This window comes from Egretta garzetta, unplaced genomic scaffold (genome assembly GCF_000687185.1).
Source record: "Egretta garzetta isolate BGI_Z169 unplaced genomic scaffold, ASM68718v1 scaffold2, whole genome shotgun sequence".
In the NCBI taxonomy this organism is placed as follows: domain Eukaryota; kingdom Metazoa; phylum Chordata; class Aves; order Pelecaniformes; family Ardeidae; genus Egretta; species Egretta garzetta.
Window position 1 is genome coordinate 1,758,586 of NW_009258894.1, and position 20,092 is coordinate 1,778,677.

The 20,092-nt window shown below is 36.2% G+C and overlaps 1 protein-coding gene across 1 annotated transcript in view; it reads left to right on the top strand.

Annotated features, from left to right (window-relative positions):
* RYR3 (ryanodine receptor 3) overlaps positions 1-20,092 on the top strand; it is a 314,923-nt gene that overhangs the window by 250,984 nt on the left and 43,847 nt on the right. The window contains 9 exon segments of the mRNA XM_035889788.1: positions 108-346; positions 1,410-1,491; positions 8,246-8,376; positions 9,739-10,059; positions 11,455-11,695; positions 13,197-13,284; positions 13,392-13,484; positions 16,311-16,331; positions 18,204-18,218. Coding sequence (XP_035745681.1) covers positions 108-346; positions 1,410-1,491; positions 8,246-8,376; positions 9,739-10,059; positions 11,455-11,695; positions 13,197-13,284; positions 13,392-13,484; positions 16,311-16,331; positions 18,204-18,218 — 1,231 coding nt within the window.

Sequence of the window (20,092 nt, forward strand, 5' to 3'; positions counted from 1 at the left end):
ATGTGTGTCTTCAAAGACTGATAGACTGTAACTAACATGTACTTATATATCTATACAGCTACTAAAGATCAATGCAAAGTTAATATCTTTCCCTTATTATTTTTCAGAACTGTTATGAAATCAGGATCTGAGCTTGTTAAAGCTGGATTGCGTGCCTTTTTTGAAAATGCAGCTGAAGACCTGGAAAAAACATCAGAAAATCTTAAACTTGGAAAATTTACCCATTCACGAACACAAATCAAGGGTGTTTCACAGAATATCAATTATACTACAGTAGCATTGTTACCGATCTTGACATCAATTTTTGAACATATTTCACAATATCAGTTTGGAATTGATTTACTATGTAAGTAGTTTATTCTAATTTTTAAGTGTATTGTGTTATAATAATGCAAACGCTTTAGTAATGATTGCATGAATTTGAAGGATGAAATTCTGGTTTTAGTAACACACGCATTTCCAGCATTAAATATGAAATTAACTGCATAGTACCTTATTTCTACTGAATGTTTAAAAATAATACTCAGTAAGTTTCAAGTTAATCACGTACAATACTTCTCCAAACATTCATTAAGAGAGAGAAATTAAAATTTCCAATTTAAGTGCTCTCTTACCAACTGTGTGGATGAGACTAGTTTTGTATAGAGAATTACATTATACTTATTTTCGTTACATATTTTTATTTCATTAGGTTAAAGGAGACAACTCCTTATTTTTTTAGTTCTTGTATGGAAATGGGCTTAAGAAATTGAAAGTTCTAGAATGAGACCTAACTCTCCCTCCAGTGACTTGAGATGGGAGACTTACGTTGTCTTGTTTAACCTGTACATCTCTAGTAAAGACATTTTGGATCATCGGATTCCTTGTGGGGTTTTTTCTTACATTTGAAAACCTCTTTTTTTCATTATTTTTAGCATAATTTAATTTAATATTACTGAAATGCCTCCTTGAGATTCAGCAATATGCTGTTCCAAAATTTGGTATATATTTGGGTGACCACAGTTCCAAAGCAGAAGATAATTAAAAGATTGATAGCCATAAAAAGACTTTCTTTAAAAAGGTGGGGATCCTTTAGATCATGTTCCTAGAGGCTAGGCACAAACCGATGTGGTTAAAATTGTACTCTGCAAATGTTACAACCTGCAATATCTTAGTAGCAAGTATCTACTGGCCTCTTGGAATGTCTGATGATCTGTTAGGTTTTGGAATTAATGTAGATGACACACAGGTATCAGAGAAACTGAAGATAAATAACACATGTGGAGTATTGACAGCTTAGAATGTTCAGCGATACGTATGCTAAAAGTTTTAGACGCCGTTTATCAGGTTGCCTAAAACAGATGTTTAATATTTGGAAAGTAGTCTTTAGTTGAATAAATACTGATACTCTACTTCTTATTTTCCTCTAGTGGGTGATGTACAAGTTTCGTGTTACAGAATTCTTTGTAGCCTCTATTCCCTTGGGACTGGGAAGAACATCTATGTTGAAAGGTATTGAGTGGAAAAACTCAGCATGTAAAATTTTCTCTTCTTTAGGAGTGTGTTGTTTAGGTAATAAAGCAGTTTGAATGAAAGGTGAATCCAAAACAGTGTGAGCACGTTTAAAATACATTTTAATGGGTATGTAGGTGCCTGTATCTTACAGTTCAATTCCACATAAAAAAAGCCCAACCCAAAACTAAATAAGAGCAAACAACTCATCCTGCATATGGCAGTGTATCTGCAGGGAGTTTATTTTTCCTTTAGGGAAAACTAAATTTTTCCATGAGTTGCCATTAAGGTTCCCGAAGTTTGGCTGCTGTATGTTACTGTGGTAAGTAGGCTGAATACTAAGTAGGCTCTGTCTGTCTCTCACCTAAGTCTGTACAGAGTTCTCAAAATAGTTGTCCTGAGCATAAAATCCTGAGCATATGTAGAGCATTCTGACAGTCTTTAACTCTACAAAGGAAACCATTTTACCAGTTACTTGCATTTTAAAAAGAGTAGGGTCTACTATTCCTTTAAGCATCTTGCTGTGATATGTTCTAAGCCCTGGATTTTAGATCCTCTTCCATTAAAAGAGGCTCAAATCTATATCTGCTACTTCAGAAAAGAGGATCCTAATTGTTGGTCTGTCTATCGCAAGGTGACAAAGTAATCGTAGCCCTTACTTATGCTTCTGAAGGCTTTAGGTTAGGCGCTTTTCATGATCTTTCTTATAATGAAAATCTTAAGGTCCACAGGGCCTGAGAGAGACAAAACTGAAGGAAATACAACTCTCTAATCTGGTTAGGAGAGGCTTTGCCTAGTATGAAGAAAGCTGGTCTCCACTGCCTTCCTTCCAGAGGTTATTCAGTATTTCTTCGATGCAAAATGCAAGAGCAGGCTGATAAACAGACTGTCTCTTTCCTGCCACTCTCCATGTGTGCACAAGCTCATTCTTGTGTATGTCCACATTCAGTCATTTATATGTCCATCACTAAATTACAAAGTTATACTCTTTCACTTTTTGGGCTTGAAAATGTTAAATACCCTTTGGCGCAAATCTGATAGGCAAAATAGGAAGTGCCTTACCCCTATTCTAACTAGTGGTCAGGGTCTACTCGCATGAAGTAAAAGGTCATTGTCTTTGAGTTGCCTTTTGATGAGAAGAGCTCACAGCACAGGCCTCCACTTGATTGGCAAGAGCTATAAGTACTGGACAGTTATATTAGATGTTGATGTTAACAGCATCACCTTTTCCTACTGGAATTGTCAACTTAAAAGTGAAGAGTGATCAGATATATCTGAGGAAATCAATTAGTCTCCTAAGGCTGTGTGAAATGTTTCCAACTGTGGATTTCGTTTAGTTTGGTTTTCACTAGACTCAGTCAGGCTCTTAAATTAGGGCTGTAGGCAGACATCAGTGTCTAGGTGGGAGGTAGAATTTCAAACACACTGCTCAATATTTCAGCAAAACTTAGAAGTGAATGATTGAGCTGACTTGAACAGTTATTCAAGTTAAACAAAGCTCAGATTCAGAATCAAAGTGCAGTTTTTCTCCTAGCGAATTTTGGCAGGGACATTAAGAAGTTTTACCTTCCATTGCAGGATGTCATAGTTCACTTTTTGTAGGTGAGTATCACTTCTCATGGCTGAAATAATTCGGCTGATTCTACAAGGCTCCAGGCTGCTAGGGCTCAGGGCTAAGTTGGGTTGCTGCTGCTGCCTTGTTGTGAAAAATTTAACTGTAAGGGGTTTTATCCTTTGTACAAAGAGTGTTTAGCTTGTTTAGGATGTTGGAGATTTTTCTGATTTCACTGTGGACCTTTCCTCACTAAATGTCCCTGTGCTTCAAAAATGTTGAGGACTGGATGCAAATTGCAGTAGTCCTTGACAACTTAGGTCATGCAGAGAAAATTAGAAGGGTTAAAGCCCAGCTGGAACTTAAATTGGCCAATTCCATGAAAGATGATAAAAAATGTTTCTATAAATATTAACAACAAAAGGAGAGCCAAAGAGAATCTCCATCCTTTACTGGATGCAAGGGGGAACCATAGTGACAAAGGATAAGTCTGAGGTATTTAATGCCACCTTTGCCTCAGTCTTTAATAGTAAGGTCAGCTGTTCTCCCAGCTGAGCCAGAAGGCAGGGAAGGGGAGTAGAACAAAGCTTCCATGATCCAAGAGGAAATGATTAGTGACCACCTTGGCCAATTAGGCATACACAAGTCCATGGAGCCAGACAGTGTCCACCCAAGGGTACTGAGGGAGCTGGCAGAGGTGTTCACCAAGCTCCTTTCCATCATCTTATCAGCAGTCCTGGATGACTGGGGAAGTTCTTCTTGACTGGAGGTTGGCAAATCTGATGCCCATTTACAAGAAGGGCCAGAGGGAGGATCCAGGGAACTATAGTCTGACCTTGGTACCAGGGAAGGTCATGGAGCAGATCATCTTGAGTGCCATCACATAGGGTAAAAATCTGTCTGGATGTCTGGGCCCAAAGGGTGGTGGCAAATGGAGTTAAATCCAGTTGGAGGCCAGTCACAAGTGGTGTCCCCCAGGGCTCAGTGTTGAGGCCAGTTCTGTTTAACATCTTTATCAATGATCTGCATGAGGGGATTGGGTGTACACTCAGTAAGTTTGCAGATGACACTAAGCTGGGTGGCAGTGTTGATCTGCTTGAGGGTAGGAGGGCTCTACAGATGGACCTGGATGGGCTGGATGGATGGGCTGCGGCCAGTTGTATGAGGTTCAACAAAGCCAAGTGCCAGGTCCTGCACTTGGGTCACAACAACCCTATGCAATGCTACAACTTGAGGATGAGCAGCTGGAAAGCTACTTGGCGAGGAGGTGTCTGGGGATACTGGTCGACAGCTGCCTGAATATGAGCCAGCAGTATGCCCAGGTGCCAAAAGGGCCAACAGCATCCTGGCTTGTATCAGGAATAGTGTGGCCAGCAGGAGCAGGGAAGTGATCAGCCCCCCGTACTCAGCATTGGTAAGGCTGCACTTTGAACACTGTGTTCAGATTTGGCGCCCTCAGTTCAAGAAGGACACTGAGGTGCTGAAGCATGTCCAGAGAAGGGCAACAAAGTGAGTCTTATGAGGAACGGCTGAGGGAACTGGGGTGGTTTATCCTGGAGTAGAGGAGGCTGAGGGGAGATCTTCTAGCCCTCTACAGCTACTTGACAGGAGGTTGTAGCAAGGTGGGTGTTGGTCTATTTTCCCAAGTGACAAGTGATAGGACAAGGGGAAATGGCCTCAAGTTGTGCCAGGGGAGGTTTAGATTAGATATTAGGAAAAATTTCTTTACCTAGAGGTTTATCAGGCACTGGAATGGGCTACCCAGGGAAGTGGTTGAACTACCATCCCTGGAGGTACTTAAAAGATGTGTAGATGTTGTGCTTAGAGACATGGCTTAGTAGTGGACAGGTACAGTTGGATTTTAAAGGTTTTCCAACCTAATGATTCTGATTCTGTTCTATGACTTTGAGTCCCAGTGCTGTAGTGGCAAGTGTAGTATTGCTATAGGCATTCTGACTATGAATTCTGTACCCAGATATCCATTTCTTTTAATTCACTGCATCAGAAATTCAGATCCTAAATTTGGGGTTGAGAACTCCCTTTTCATACTCAGTACCCAGAAATTGTATGTCAGTACCCAGAAATTGTATGTCCCTTTATGGTGTCTTGGTCTGTTCCTGGTTAGTTTATAGAAACACTTTTAGAAAGGATTTTTAGCACAAATAATGAAATACCTGTGTTAATAATAAGAAATACAAACTTTTGCATAAGTTAAGAAATTATAGCACCTTTTTAATATGTTATTAAATACGACAAAATGAACTGCTGTATTCAGTCATACAGAACACATCCAGATAGTTCAGTTTAACACTTTAACCTATTAGGGGCTTCTCAAAATGAAGACTGCCAAAGATGCAAGGAAGCCCGTTATAACAATGGTATAATAGGAAATGCTTCTTCATGACTACCATCAGATGGTGTTCTTTTATCTTGCTTTTTTTTTTTTTCAAAGTCTAGATTGATTTGATTAAGTTTCAAGTGTTTTCCGCTTCCTCCAAGAATTGCACAAGTCATCAGCCTCTGACAGTTCTTCTGCATTCTTTGGAGCGAATGTTTCCAGTTAGTCGTCTTCCTAACAAGTTTTGTCTAAAGGGTTAATCTGGCTTTTCTTTAAGTACCTTTTACTCCATTCATTCTGTTGAACCACTCAGTTCCCCGAGTGATTTATTTTACATTATTTGCTTTTTATGTCAGTGACTATATGCTCTGAAATTCTTTCTGTCTTTTCTAATTTCCGTCCAGCAAAATTAGAGGCTTTCCCTTGCTTTCTCATATTTAGGACTTCAATATGACAGAAATTATCTGTGCACTTAGAGTAATTTTCTTAGCCTTGTTGTATAATTATTTGCTTTCTCTTCTTTCGGCTGCTTGGTATCCTCCTTTTATACAGAAAGATGGGGATGCATTATGACATTGTCATGCATGTGATTAAATAACCTCAGGGCATTTGATCTTAGTTTTTTCAAATTACTTCTTAATATGTGTTTGTGTACATACATATATATATGCACAGCAAATTTTTCTTCATCCAACAGAAGGCAAAGTTGTAATAATGTTTCCTTTTTAGGAAAATTTCTGAAATATATATATAATATTGCATCTTTAATTACAATTCAAATTGGAAGAGAATATTGCTGTGCTCTAAAATATAGGAGGAATTCTAACATTATCAAAAATTTGGTTTTTGATGAAATGTTCTATGGTTGCTATCTGTAATACTAATGCATCATGTATTCTGTTACAAAATACACAATATATGGATGGTCAGAATTTAAGGAAAATGGCATACGGGGGAGCACATAGTTTCTTTTTCATTTTGTGGTAATTGATTTCTGCATTTTCCATTTCTTTGATGACAGTAAACCAACAGTAGACTTCAGTAATTCTGTAGAGAGAATGAATGAGCATTCACCCTTGAAATAGAGTAATACTATGTGAATCATGTTACGTGAAATACCCAAGTGAACAAAAATCCTTTTTCATAATGTTTTTCGATTCTGTAAGGCCATTGCTTTTGCCAATTTCTTTTGTTTCTCCTGAAACAAAAGAAGTTGGAGGGTATATATTTCCATATCTCCTCACATTCCAGCATGGTTGTGAAATAAAAATTGACATAGGCAGCTGTAGATGAGGTAGTAGATGGGTCACAGCCTTTGACTTTAGGCCTTCCAGTGAGGAAGGCTTTGTTGACACAAAGGAATCTTAAAAAGATTGTTGTTATTCCTGGAAGTTGATCATAGGATAGTTTGGGTTGGAAGGGACCTCTAAAGGTCATCTAATCCAACCCCCCTTCAGTGGCAGGGACATTCTCAACTAGATCTGGTTGCTCAGAGTCCCCGTCCAACCTGAACTTGAATGTTTCCAGGCATGGGGCATCTACAGCCTCTCTGGGCAACCTGTTCCAGTGTTTTACCACCCTCACTGTAAAAAAATTTCTTCCTTATACCCAGTCTAAATCAGCCCTCCTTTAGTTTAAAATCCATTACCCTTTACCCTATCACAACAGGCCCTACTAAAAAGCCTGTCCCCATCTTTCTTATAAGCCGCCTTTAAGTACTGAAAGGCCACAATAAGGTCTCCCTGGAGCTTTCTCTTCTCTAGGCTGAACAACCCCAACTCTCTCAGCCTTTCCTCGTAGGAGAGGTGCTCTAGCCCTCTGATAATTTTTGTGGCCCTCTTCTGGGCCCACTCTAATGGGTCCATGTCTATTCCAAAAAACCACCATGGAGCTTCAAAGGATGAAAGGTGTGTGCTGTCTTTATCCACACTGTATGTCAAGTGTAACAAAATCTGTAAGGCATCTTGCAGAAACAGTGCTTCCGAACTTCAAGAGAGTACCCTAGCTTTAGTTTTAAGCTGATGCAAGTCTGTTCTTATCCTGAAAAGGTCTGTCCCTTGCACCTTCATCCACACCTTTCTTTTTTTCTGGTAAATAGTGTTTATGCAGCCTGATGATAAGCATGTTTTGTTGCTGTTGGCTTGGCTTGGTTAATTTTGTTTTTATGGTGAGGTTTATTTTTATCTGCACCAGCTCCTTCATGTAGCTTATCAAGATGCTATCTGAGTTTCAGTGCTAGCACAGAACAGACAAATAGGAACATGGGAAGGTTGTGGGGAGAAGTGCAGAATTGCCCCTTTCAGAACACGTTGCACAGAATGCCACAAAGTCATGAAATCAAGTCTGCAATAAGTAGCATTAGTGTTTCTCATTATTTGACTATGTAAATGATATAATGTGTGAAGCAAAAGAAATATATATGCTTATATAGAGAAAAGAAGTGAAATCTTGAAAATGAGTATGACTGCCAAAATAAATTCCTATCGATTGTATGCATTTGCTCCTTGATTAAGCAAACCAAAGATATAATAAGAATATGCAGTTACTAATCTTTCTTTGTGCATATTCTAGACATGTAGTTTGTAGTCACGCAGTTGCACTGTGGAGCAGTTTACCTTCAATATACAGTACTTGGTGGAGGTTATTTTTTAAAAAACTGTGTTTCTCGTACCACTGTAATTTCCAGTATTTTGTTCATGTGAGAAATAACAATTTTTCAAAATTGTCAAAGAGTTCCGAATGTAATAAAAAGATAAAATAAATCAGCAATAAATGTTAACGCTGCTTTATAGTGCATGCTAGACATTGAAAGCCTAGTGAAAGACTTTTCTTCTCGGGTAACTTTTAGTGTGTCTCATATACAGGCAGCGTCCCGCACTTGGTGAGTGCTTAGCATCTCTTGCAGCAGCAATTCCAGTAGCATTCCTTGAACCTTCTCTCAACCATTACAACCCATTGTCTGTCTTCAACACAAAAAGTGCAAGAGAAAGAGCGAGTAAGTACTGTTCCTCATGCAAAAAAAAAAAAGTGTTTGTCTCCAACTGATAGTAATAGAAAGAAATTGTAACAAGGAAAAAACCCAAACGTACACCTCAGTACCAAATTCCTACTATTGCTCTTTCATTACTTTTAGCCTTGCTCTGCTTTGTTGAGACTGTGTCAACATTGTTCCCCTTTTCCTAGCATATGTGGATATTTTTCTGAACATGATGTTTGAATTCTTTTCTGAAGCTGTATATGTAATATTTGAAGCTTAATCAAAGATCATATCTACATTACAAAAATTTTTAGCAAACTCTACAGTTGCGTTCTTACTAGCAACATGAAGAAGTGTAATATCTTATTTATGTGAACAGGAAAATGGTCTATATTTTTTTTGTTGTCTTACCAGTACTCCAGTGCAGTTTGGTATAGGGAACTCCTGACAGAATATGACAGAATATGATTTTGTTTCCATTAAACTTTAATCAAAGAAGCATGAGTCCTTCTACATAGATTTTCTTCACTTGCTTCTTTCCCAACTTACTCTTGATGGACTCTCATATCTTAAAGTATTTTAGTATTTGCCTCATTGATCCCTGTAAGAGTCATTACCTGCCAAAATCGTCCTTTTAAATAATAACAAAAAAAAAAATAGTAGGTAGATGGATTCAATATGCTTCATAAGTTTTTCCATATAAAAGCAGTTATGGAAAAGCTTGTGCAAGCCCTTCCTTCCTGTCAGCTCTACTTAATAGCAGCAGCACTGGTGGAAGAAGAATTTTGCTAGAATTAGTGGCATTAGATTATAATGGGTTGTTAATTGCTGGATAAGCACCCTTCAGTTTCTAAGACAGGCATCTGACAACTGGAATTCTTTCCTGGCATTTTTGTTGGGAGATAGATGTGCAGAGTTCATGAACTAGGTACAGTTTAATTTTAATCTCACCCATAATTTTGAGCTGTTTGTTTCTTTTTCCCTGAGGTGGATTTAATCTTTTGCAAATTGATGTGAAACTTGTAAATGATTATGGAAACAATGACCAGAGTTTATCCAATATTCATATAAACTCTCAGTTCTGCACTTTATACAGCTGGGCTGCTCACCAGATAATTACAGGACACCATATGTTAAAGCCATAGCTTTATGGCAGCTATTGTCTACATCAGTGCTATATGCACATCATAAGAAAGACATAATTTATGAGATGAGAGACCTGTGTATACATCAGTCTTACTATAGTTATATCTGCCCAGTATGGTGACAGAAAAAACCTGAGTGACAATGTTATTTGTATTTAGGGTTTAAACATAGATGAATGTAGATTTCTCTTTTATTTTGTTAATTAATCTTTTGCTTTTCTACCCTTACTTGCAGTTTTAGGTATGCCTGATACAGTAGAGGAGATGTGTCCAGAGATCCCTCAATTGGATAGGCTAATAAAGGAAATTAATGATTTAGCAGAGTCTGGAGCAAGGTATACTGAAATGCCTCATGTAATTGAGGTTATCTTACCCATGCTATGCAACTATTTGTCATACTGGTGGGAAAGAGGGTCTGAGAGTGTTCCTCAAAGTCCTGGTCCTTGCTGTACAATGGTAACATCTGAGCATCTGAGCATCGTTCTTGGAAACATCCTGAAAATCATTAACAACAATCTGGGAATAGATGAAGCATCTTGGATGAAAAGAATTGCAGGTACTGTAAATACTTTTAAAGAGTAATTGTACCTAATAATATTTCATTACTTTGCTACGCTTTACCGTATTACCCAGTGATATAATAATAATAAATTCCAATTAAAAACAGCAGGAAAGAAAGATAAAAAGCAGATAAGTGACAATAAGAGAAAAATATTTTAAATTTTTAAAATTTTGTATTATTTTTCTGCATGCCTTGCAGCATCACTATAAGCAGAGAGCTTTCTATACAACATAATGGATTTTGAAAATCTTACCTTCTCTGTGCACTGTATAAGAATCTTAGTATTTAATTTGGAGCTGTGAATTCCATTGATTTTTCAAGACAGCTAAGAGCTGGGTATTGCAGTAGAGGGCGTTAAGTCCTCTGAATTCAGTTCATGAAATATCAGGACACAAAGGAAAGAAATTGTATATGGTGAAACAATCCCAGGAGTAACCCAAGTTCAGAATTAGTTGCTTTGCCTGAGTAGCTGTGCCAGCTATTAAATGAGCAGAAAGATTTCTCAAAATGTCCTGTAACATTTAGTAGCTAGCTAGCTAAAGAAATGTGCTGTATCCAAATTTTATCGTTCATCTTAAACGGTGTAGGAGTATAATATGTAATGAGGTGGTTGAAGAAAATCTATGTAAAGGTAATAATTTCCTGCTAAATTTTAATACCCCATTAGTATTGGCTTTTCAGTATTGTTTCAGTTACTGACAGATCTTTAATAATAATACGGATTCCATTAAAATTTACTAAGGAGTTTGCTGCTTAATTGTAGAGACCACTGCTTGCCATTTTGTAATGGCTGCTTATCTATGGAGGGAGACAATGTACTAGTGTGATTCTTGCAAGGATTTTTGACTCAGGTCATCTGCAGTTTATTACTAATGCTTGTACCAAGCAGATCTATGCTCTTGAATTAGTCATTCATTCTCTGCCTTTTAGCTTGCCCAAGGCAAGGAAAAGGAATTCTTCCAGAGGTAAAGGAATTCTTCCAGAACACGATCTTCTGACTATTTTCTGACACTATACAAAACAGACACACACACTCACACACACACAAAAAACCCCTCTCCAACAGTACTTCTGTGAGGACTTTGTGTCTCAATCCCTGCTTTGTTTAGGTTCTAAATTAGAGATGTGACTTGCCAAAACCATGGTAGTTTAATTGACATAAGACTGAAAGACTTACAGTCTGAATTCACAGTAATTAACTTTTAACCTCTCAATACACACAGTTGTTACAAAGCTATATTCTTAGTTTTATTAATAATTTCATGATGCTCCAGAAATATGTGAAGCGCTATAACCTTTATGTTTTCTAGAACTGCAGAGTTCATGTTAATATGATTAAAAACATCAATTATGCATTAGTCATAGGATTATCTATATTTTTATGTTTAGTTTATGCTCAACCCATCATCAGCAAAGCCAGGCCTGATCTGCTTAAAACTCACTTTATTCCAACACTGGAGAAATTGAAGAAGAAAGCAATAAAGATCGTTATGGAAGAGGAGCAACTGAGAGCAGATAGTAAAACTGACACCCAGGAAGCTGAGCTACTCATTCTTGATGAGTTTGCTGTTCTTTGTAGAGACCTTTATGCCTTCTATCCAATGTTGATACGTTATGTAGACAACAACAGGTAAATAAAAATGAATAATTAAACTCATATTTATCAGTTAATGTACTGGAGTCCATGATAGATAATCAGAAAGAACATAATGCATTTAATGTTATGCTGAAAATTGGATCCTGAGTATTTTGAGTTTTTTAACTTACAGAATGTTGTACCTTGAATCCACACCTTTTTCTCACATGTACATGGCTTCCTTGGTTGTATTGTAATGCAGTATTATCATTGAGAACGCATATCCTGACCAGACTCATTACAGATGCTACCTCAGCCCAATGACATTACAAATGAATATGCCTTTCAAAAATCAAAAAATGGCTAAACCCCTTAACTGTTAACAAAGGGGTGAAAAACTGTTTTGCCTCAACTGACTCATTCTATTTGTAGATAATATCACAAAGATGTTAATCTTTTGTGTTGTTTTTTAAGACAGAAATGAAAAGTGTTTGGACAACATTGTATTGCCTTTGGAATTACCGGGTTTTCTCCTCAACCGTTTACTGAAGTATTGTTCTGTGCCTACACTTTGCCTTTCCTTTGTTCCTGTCTATAATATCTCAGTATCTACAGTATCTTAATCCTATCCTTAACAACATTGTTCTTCTGTACACAATCGTTGTCCACTTAAATTTTTTAGGTGTTAGTACATATTGGGCTGGCTAGGAGCATTTTCATTGCATGCATGATCATTTATGCTGTGAAGCAATTTACACTGAGAATTATTTGCTTTTTCTAGATGAACTCAAGGCTTTACTCTGTCAGACCTTGTTGCCAAGGAAACACCTAAAATTTTTAAAAACCTCAGATTTAACTGGGCTGTGGAGAAATCCATCTAGAAAGATAGAGTTAATAAGCATAAGTTATAATGCAATAATTCCTTCCATGTCTGCTGTCAGATGCCCACTTTATGTGTGTTCATATTAATGCATTTTAATTTAGAGATATTTAAGAGGGCTGCATCTGTTAGTTCATTTGCCCAAGTTTTCTGAGCATCCTTGTGCAGACAGACCCAGACTAAAGTTGTATTAGTTCCTTGATTACAAAAATAAACCCACTGAAGTAGTCAGTCCTGACTTAGTTCTACCCACTTACTCATTTCCCTGTACTCTTCCTCCTCTCCCCATTATAGTGTTCTCTTTTGGATCAACACAAAGTTTTGATAACAAAGTTTTATTATGGGGGGAAAAAAAGAAATAGAGAAATACTGAGAGAATGAGTTTTGCTTTTCAGCCAGGTCTGTTTCCTAATCTGGTTCACAAAACAGGCACAAAAACATGTGTTGGTACCGTGGGGAGGAGGAGCAGGCAGAAATAAGTAGCCAAGAATTAGTAGTTTTGTTGGAGAAGAGTTAAACTGCCATGAAAAGTCGTCTCTGAAACCATGTTTATGGAAAATTGAAGTGATTCTCATTAAATTCCAAGATTAACTATACAAATGTAACCTGATTTATTACACAGAGGTTGTTATATTCAGTTGTCTTATTTTAAATTTCTCTTGTTTTTGTAATTAGAGCCAATTGGCTAAAGAAACCAGATGCAGATTCTGATGAACTCTTTCGAATGGTAGCTGAAGTTTTTATCCTGTGGTGTAAATCACATGTAAGAGAAAATGTATACTTTTTCCTCCATTTTATTCTATCTTTAAATATAAATGTGATACATGCAGATTAATTAAACTTCTGGTGATCTTTTTTTTCCATGTTTAGAATTTCAAAAGAGAAGAACAAAATTTTGTGATTCAGAATGAAATCAACAATTTGGCATTTTTAACAGGAGATACCAAGAGCAAGATGTCTAAAGTAAGTTAATAAAAAATTGTGGATCAGTTAAATCTTCAGCACGTTTTTAGTGTGTTGTAAGAAGGCTCTGAAAGTCTACTCAGTTTGCAGCTGCTGTGCTGGTAGAAGACACAAAATACAGTTTTGCTTCTTGATGATAGGCATGACAACTACTATGCAAAATATAGGCTAAGTACCTTCGAATTACTTATTAAAGGTCTGCTAAGTATTCAAAGGTGCAAGATTAAAATAAAGGTCTTGATTTGAAAAAGTTATATGTAACATACATTATGTATATAATATGTAACCTATAAGATGGGTTGTTGATTTTTAAAAAAAAAAGGTAGACTATTTTGTAAAAGCAAGTGAAGAAACATTGGTTGCCTGATCTTTTTCTTGTGAACATCCATCAGTATTGTTCTGCCAACTTTGATGGAGTAATGCTGTCTTTGCATATACATCTTTATTCTTACATACAGCGTGCCATGTGCAGTTTTTCTTGGTTTCTTATTAATGACTGCATTCATTTCTTTTTTTGCTCATTTTCAATATGACAAGATGCCAACATGATGGCTGGAAAGTACATTTGTTACCTGTATAATAGAGAAAATGCACGTTGTCAAGGTAAAAAATGCTGCTTTGACATTAGCTGAGGAAGATTGCTTTACTCAAGTAAAGCAAGTTGAAGTCTAGTTCCAAATTGGTGTTGGTAAATGTAGCAAAGAACCCTTTGTCTTATTTGTATGTGCAATGCGTTTGGAGTAATCCTATTTTGAATGTGTTCCAGAGAAGTTGTGAGGCTTATCGTTTTGTATTTTATTATATTTTGATTGTCTGTAACCTAGCTACTCTTAAGTCCAACTTTAGACAATAGAGTGTTAGATAAAATGTGACATTATATTTCTGAATTCTCTTTAAAAATGTTTGCTTCTTTTCTGTTATATTTTTTTAAGTTCTGAAACTTGGTTAAGCTGAGCCCTGATACTGGAAAGTTTACAAGCAAAAATAACAGATTTTCTGCTTGTCATTAGTTCATGACTGGCACTGAACAGATATTCAAACTATATAGAGAATTCCATATTTGGAGAAAAGGAAATTTTTAATGTGTTTTCTTGTTTTCAGGGTGCAGCTCCTTGAAATCGTGTGATAAAATCGGAATGTTTGTATTATCCTCATTAGCAAGACCAGCAGTGGGCACAGTCCAGGCTATTTGACAATCAGTTGCACAATAACAGTGTCTAACACGTAGCTCTGTATTTTATCCTATGGCAATCACTACACATACATTTAATATGTATACTTTAACATTTATACATTAGAATTGGCCTAAGCAGCCAAGAATTAGATGTACTTTTTTTTAAAGCATGATAGATTAGAATCAGTTGATTCATATTTAATCTGAATTGTGTCTCACTGCAGTATTGATAATAGGATAATATGATGTAAACTGTTAGTGTCATATTTTAGTCATTCTGGGTGGCAGGAGTGACAAACCAAATCTTTACAAAATAAAGAATAGGTATCCCTCATCCTACTCCAATTTGGATGAAATCACAGGAATTTAACATCAAGAATTTATATGACCCAAATTTGAAAGAATTTGGTTTTGAGACTACATTTCAAATGCCTGTTCTGTATATTTAAATATACAGCTGTTATGTATAAATACTTGTATAAAAATATTTATACATAACAGGGATGTAGATGCATGAGTAAATGTGCTTTTCTTCATATGGGTATACAGTGCAGGGAGATTATAAAGTTTCTTATATGCATATTTTTTGTAAGTGTATTAATATCATGTAATAGCATTCAGTGATACTGTGCATGGTTATTGCTAATAGAGGAAGAACTAAAAGATTGTATTTTTCATGACTGAATACTTTATTAATATGGTATCATATGTGCAGGAGTGATTGCAGAACAACTGATAATTTACATAGGCATTTGTTTCATGATGACTTAAGTACCATGATACAACATGAGGCATCTTTTAAAGTGTTGTATTGGTTTCTGTATATGGTTTCTAAGTGGGAAGTTGATAACATTTCATAATATATGATGTAAGTGCTCTAAAACCAGCGCATTCATTAATGCATACATTTAGATCTGAATAATTTTTTTTAAGACTTCATAGTTTAGAATAAACAAGAAATTCTCTAGGTAACTGAATTTCAGGGTTTCTTACAAGTTTTGATACTTATTTATATCCTCAGGGAATAAGTGGTAGGGGACATTACATTAGGGAATTATTTTTATAATTTCTTGCTTTAATATTGACATGCAGCTCAGAGAGTAGTATGCTAACAGAATAATTAGCGCTTTTCCTCATTATCACCAGTTCCTCTTTATTCACATTATTTTTAGTGGAAGAAATCATATCCAGTGTACATCAAGCACGAGAATGTATAGATAACTGTGAATATGAATGCTGGCTATTAACAGTTGGCCCAAGGCAGAACAGTTTGGGGTCTCTTAAAAAAAGAGTAAGGCCCCATGCTGATCTCGGACTGTTTCAGACAACTGTCTGTCTTAAACAGAGACTTAGTGTTTTTCCTAAAATAAAAGATGCTGTGCTAGTGCTAGTTTGTAAGGTCTGATACATCATGTATGGAACTTTCTGTATCTTTACGTGCCATATGCAGAAAAAAAAATATGCAGTGGATGAAAGATTATTTATCGCAGCTAATAGCAGTGGTAACAAATGATTCATCATTACAGTCAATAAATTAATTAAGTACCCATTGTATTCTGATTATACAATAATAACTTTGTTAATATTTTCTCAAATAATTGTATTAACAGCTGAGAAAGTTTTTTAATTTTTCTTTTCTAAAAAAATGGCAGCAGATTGCTCGGAGGGGAATGGTAAGTTAGAGAACTTTCAGTCTGAGAGAGACTGGTAACTTAAATTGCATTGAAATAACAGATTTGTGATAGAAGTGTTGAAATGGAGAATTTAAACACATTCAACTCCACTAATCTGTTATTTTTAAACCCTTCATAGGTTTGTTGATAAAATAGCATTTTGATTATGATGCAATGATGTCCTATTGTGTTTTACAGTTAATTGGTATAAAAGACAAAACATACACTTTCACATGTACAGAATAAATGCGTAATATATATGTCGGCAATTTTTCTCTCTTAAGTTTTGGAATCTAAATGAATGTGTGGCTGGATATATAACCTCAGTTGCTAAACATTTGCATATCCTACTGAAGTTTTATTTGACTGGCCCTCATTTTTTATTATTATTTATTTTTAAAGAGCATTTGGGTAGACGACTTATAGAAGTTTGAGGCAGTTATAAAATCCAAGTTTGTATTACGAAACAACATTGTGGTTTGTGCCTGTTTGTAATTTGTAATACATACTATTTGCAATTTTACAGTAACTAGAGGATTTCATGTTAGTATTTTCTGTAAGAAATTTAGATCTCTTCTTTGAGACTATTTCAATTGCATAGAATACGTTTCCTTTAGATATACTATGGTAAATCATGAGTGGATTACTTCTATGGTCATCTCTAATAAATAATAAATATTTAACATTTTGCCTTTACTTACCTTCAGTGTATATCTGCTGAGCCATGTTTGTGCAGCATCTACATATTTCACGCAATTGAAATTATCAAATAAGTTTGCTATTTGTCTGAGCAGTCTTGAAGATTCTAAGATACTTAACATTCAGTTTGATGATTAGTATTTCAGTCTTTCTTGATTTGTAGCTGGTTTTCTCCACTATGTGATATAAGTATAGTAGGTTATAAAAAGAAATTTTAATCATAGTTTGGCTTCAACATTTTGAGGCTAATTCAAGTATCACAAGAAAACAAAGACATTATTAGAGCTACCACAGAAGGGGGGGGTAGTTTATGTTTGTGTTTTTTCTGTTTGTTTTAACCAACAGTTTTCTATAGTATTTTCCCATTCAACGATTCTTTTGAGTAACAGTTGAAATTTTTTCCATTTTACCATAACTACACATTTTGTTGTTATCTTCTTAAGATTGCCTGACACGGTGATAATACAGTGTTGGCTATGGAGTACATGTTTATTTAAGTGTATTTATGGTATTAACATAATAAACAGGAAAAAAACAGCGTACGTATGAGAGTTGCAGTTGAGTTTATAATAAGTGTTCTCAAAATGGGTACTGCTGAGAGAAATGAGCTTAAATCAAGTTTTCTCTCAGGCTGTCATCAAAACAGTAATGAGCTATGGAATGGGAAAATACATCTGTAAATTAAATGCTACATCTTCGTAGTGATGGTTTGATTTCCACTTCTAAACATAATTTTTCTCAATCATGTTTTGGTGGGGAAAAGATGTAGAAAGCAATATTTTGGTGAAAATCTGAGTATTTTTCATGATTGGAGTACCCGGAGTTCCAGACACCTTCCTCATTTTAACAATATTGGGGAAAGATGCAAGAATTTGTATAATGATGTGCTTGCTTACTAGATGTACTTCTTTATGTGTTGAAGCAACAAATGGTAGTGCTGAATAGCGACAGATCAATTAAGAAGTTCAGTCATTTAATAAGGATTAAGCTGAATAAAAATTTATTCACTAAGATCTCATTTGATAATACACTTACAGTCTGTTGCTTTGCCTACAAACTTACAATATTTTTATTGTCCTGATAAAACTGAGTAAGTTTATTACTAACGTGTGAAACTATCATCTTTTCATCTTTTTACTTATGTTTTTTTCCCTTTATTTTTCTTTTATACAGGCCATGCAAGTAAAGGTACAGGTCAAAGTGCATGATGTGTCTTTGTTTTAGATTTAGAGATGATCAGGCTCCAAGCATTCTTTCCATTTATCATAGCAGTGGCGTCACAAAGTGAAAGCCCAGGTTCCACCTGCTATAAATTTTCTCTGAGTTGAAGTGGCAGTGTTTAACCAGAGCAGCTGAAATTCCCTTTGGCACTCCCACATGTTGCTTAATGTGAAAATGTAGTAAAGTTACCATTTGCAATTATTTTGGATGTACCTTCTGCCTCTGCTGTCTTTCTGCATTCTGATTTTTTTGCTATTATATTGAAGCAGACATTGTAGAAGTAATGCATAAGTAGAGCGATCAGAAACATGTATTTGGCTTATGATATTCAAGAAAAATATATGGGAGAAATGTGCTATAACCTACACCCTGTCTGTAGATGAATAGAAGATGGTACTAGAACCTATAAGTTTAAATAAGGTATAGAGTTCAAACCCTGCCTTTTTCCAAAATTAAAATGATCCTTACTAAAGATGTGAGGTGTGAAAAAATTTTTCACTATTCCTTGTTTCTTTTTTTGTGTATTTAATGTATTCAAAGCTTTCTTCGTCTCCAGTGAACCATAGTTCACCTTTGCATCATTCATATTTTTTTAATACGAATTTCTAATACAGGTGAGTACTTTCCAACCTATGGTGTGTTCTTCAGTGGTGAAGCAGAATGAAAAGCAAAATGGAGCATAAAACCCTTTCACCCTTTCATCTTTCTCTTCACTCCCTGTGCTAAGAAGCACACATGATGCTGTGAAGACTTTTTAATCAATTAAATTGTAGGCATAAGTTAAAAAGTGAGCAGTTGTGTTAAACTAATAGACCTGATTTCAAGCTTCGCTATTGTCCAAACCCCAGTTAGGATTTAATGAATGGACTCATGATAATCTCAGAGAATTGAAGGTTTAAGGAGGGTTGGAAATTCTAAAAATACTAATTCTATCATCTTAACCAGTTTTAGCTGTTTTTTTTTTAGTGTAAATAAATTCTTCTTTTTGATTGTATATTTACTGTGAATCTACTGGGGAATCTGTAATTCCTTTTCTCTATAAGTTTGTTGAAAAAATGTCTATTTGTGTGTTAAATGCTCAGATAAGTAAGATCATTATGTGCTGTTAGACAACCAGATGATATCATTCTGCCCCTCTACTCTGCTCTGGTGAGACCTCACCTGGAGTACTGCATCCAGGTCTGGAGCCCTCAGCACAAGCAGGACATGGAACAGTTGGAGCGGGTCCAGAGGAGGGCTGCTAAAATGATCCGAGGGCTGGAGCACCTCTCCTATGAGGATGGGCTGAGAGTTGGGTTTGTTCAGCCTGGAGAAGAGAAGGCTGCGGGGAGACCTGATTGCGGCCTTCCAGTACCTAAAGGGGGCCTATAGGAAAGATGGGGAAAATCTTTTTAGTAGGGCCAGCTGCAACAGGACAAGGGGTAATGGTTTTAAACTGAAGCAGGGTAGGTTTAGGCTGGATATAAGGAGGAAATTCTTTACAATGAGGGTAGTGAAACACTGGAACGGGTTGTCCAGGGAGGTAGTGGAGGCCCCATCCCTGGAAACATTCAAGGCCAGGTTGGACGGAGCTCTGAGCAACCTGATCGAGTTAGCGGTGTCCCTGCTCACTGCAGGGGGGTTGGACTAGATGGCCTCTAGGTGTCCCTTCCAACCCAAAACGTTCTATGATTCTATGATTCTTGTTGAGGTCCTTTTAGCACGGTTAATGATTTAGGCAAAATATATCCAATTTAATGCTCTTAACGTATGAAATGAAGGTCTTGTGTTTATGCATATAGGTGCATATTAGAACTGAGACATAATTTTATTGTCATTTAGGTTTCTGTCTGTGACTCTGC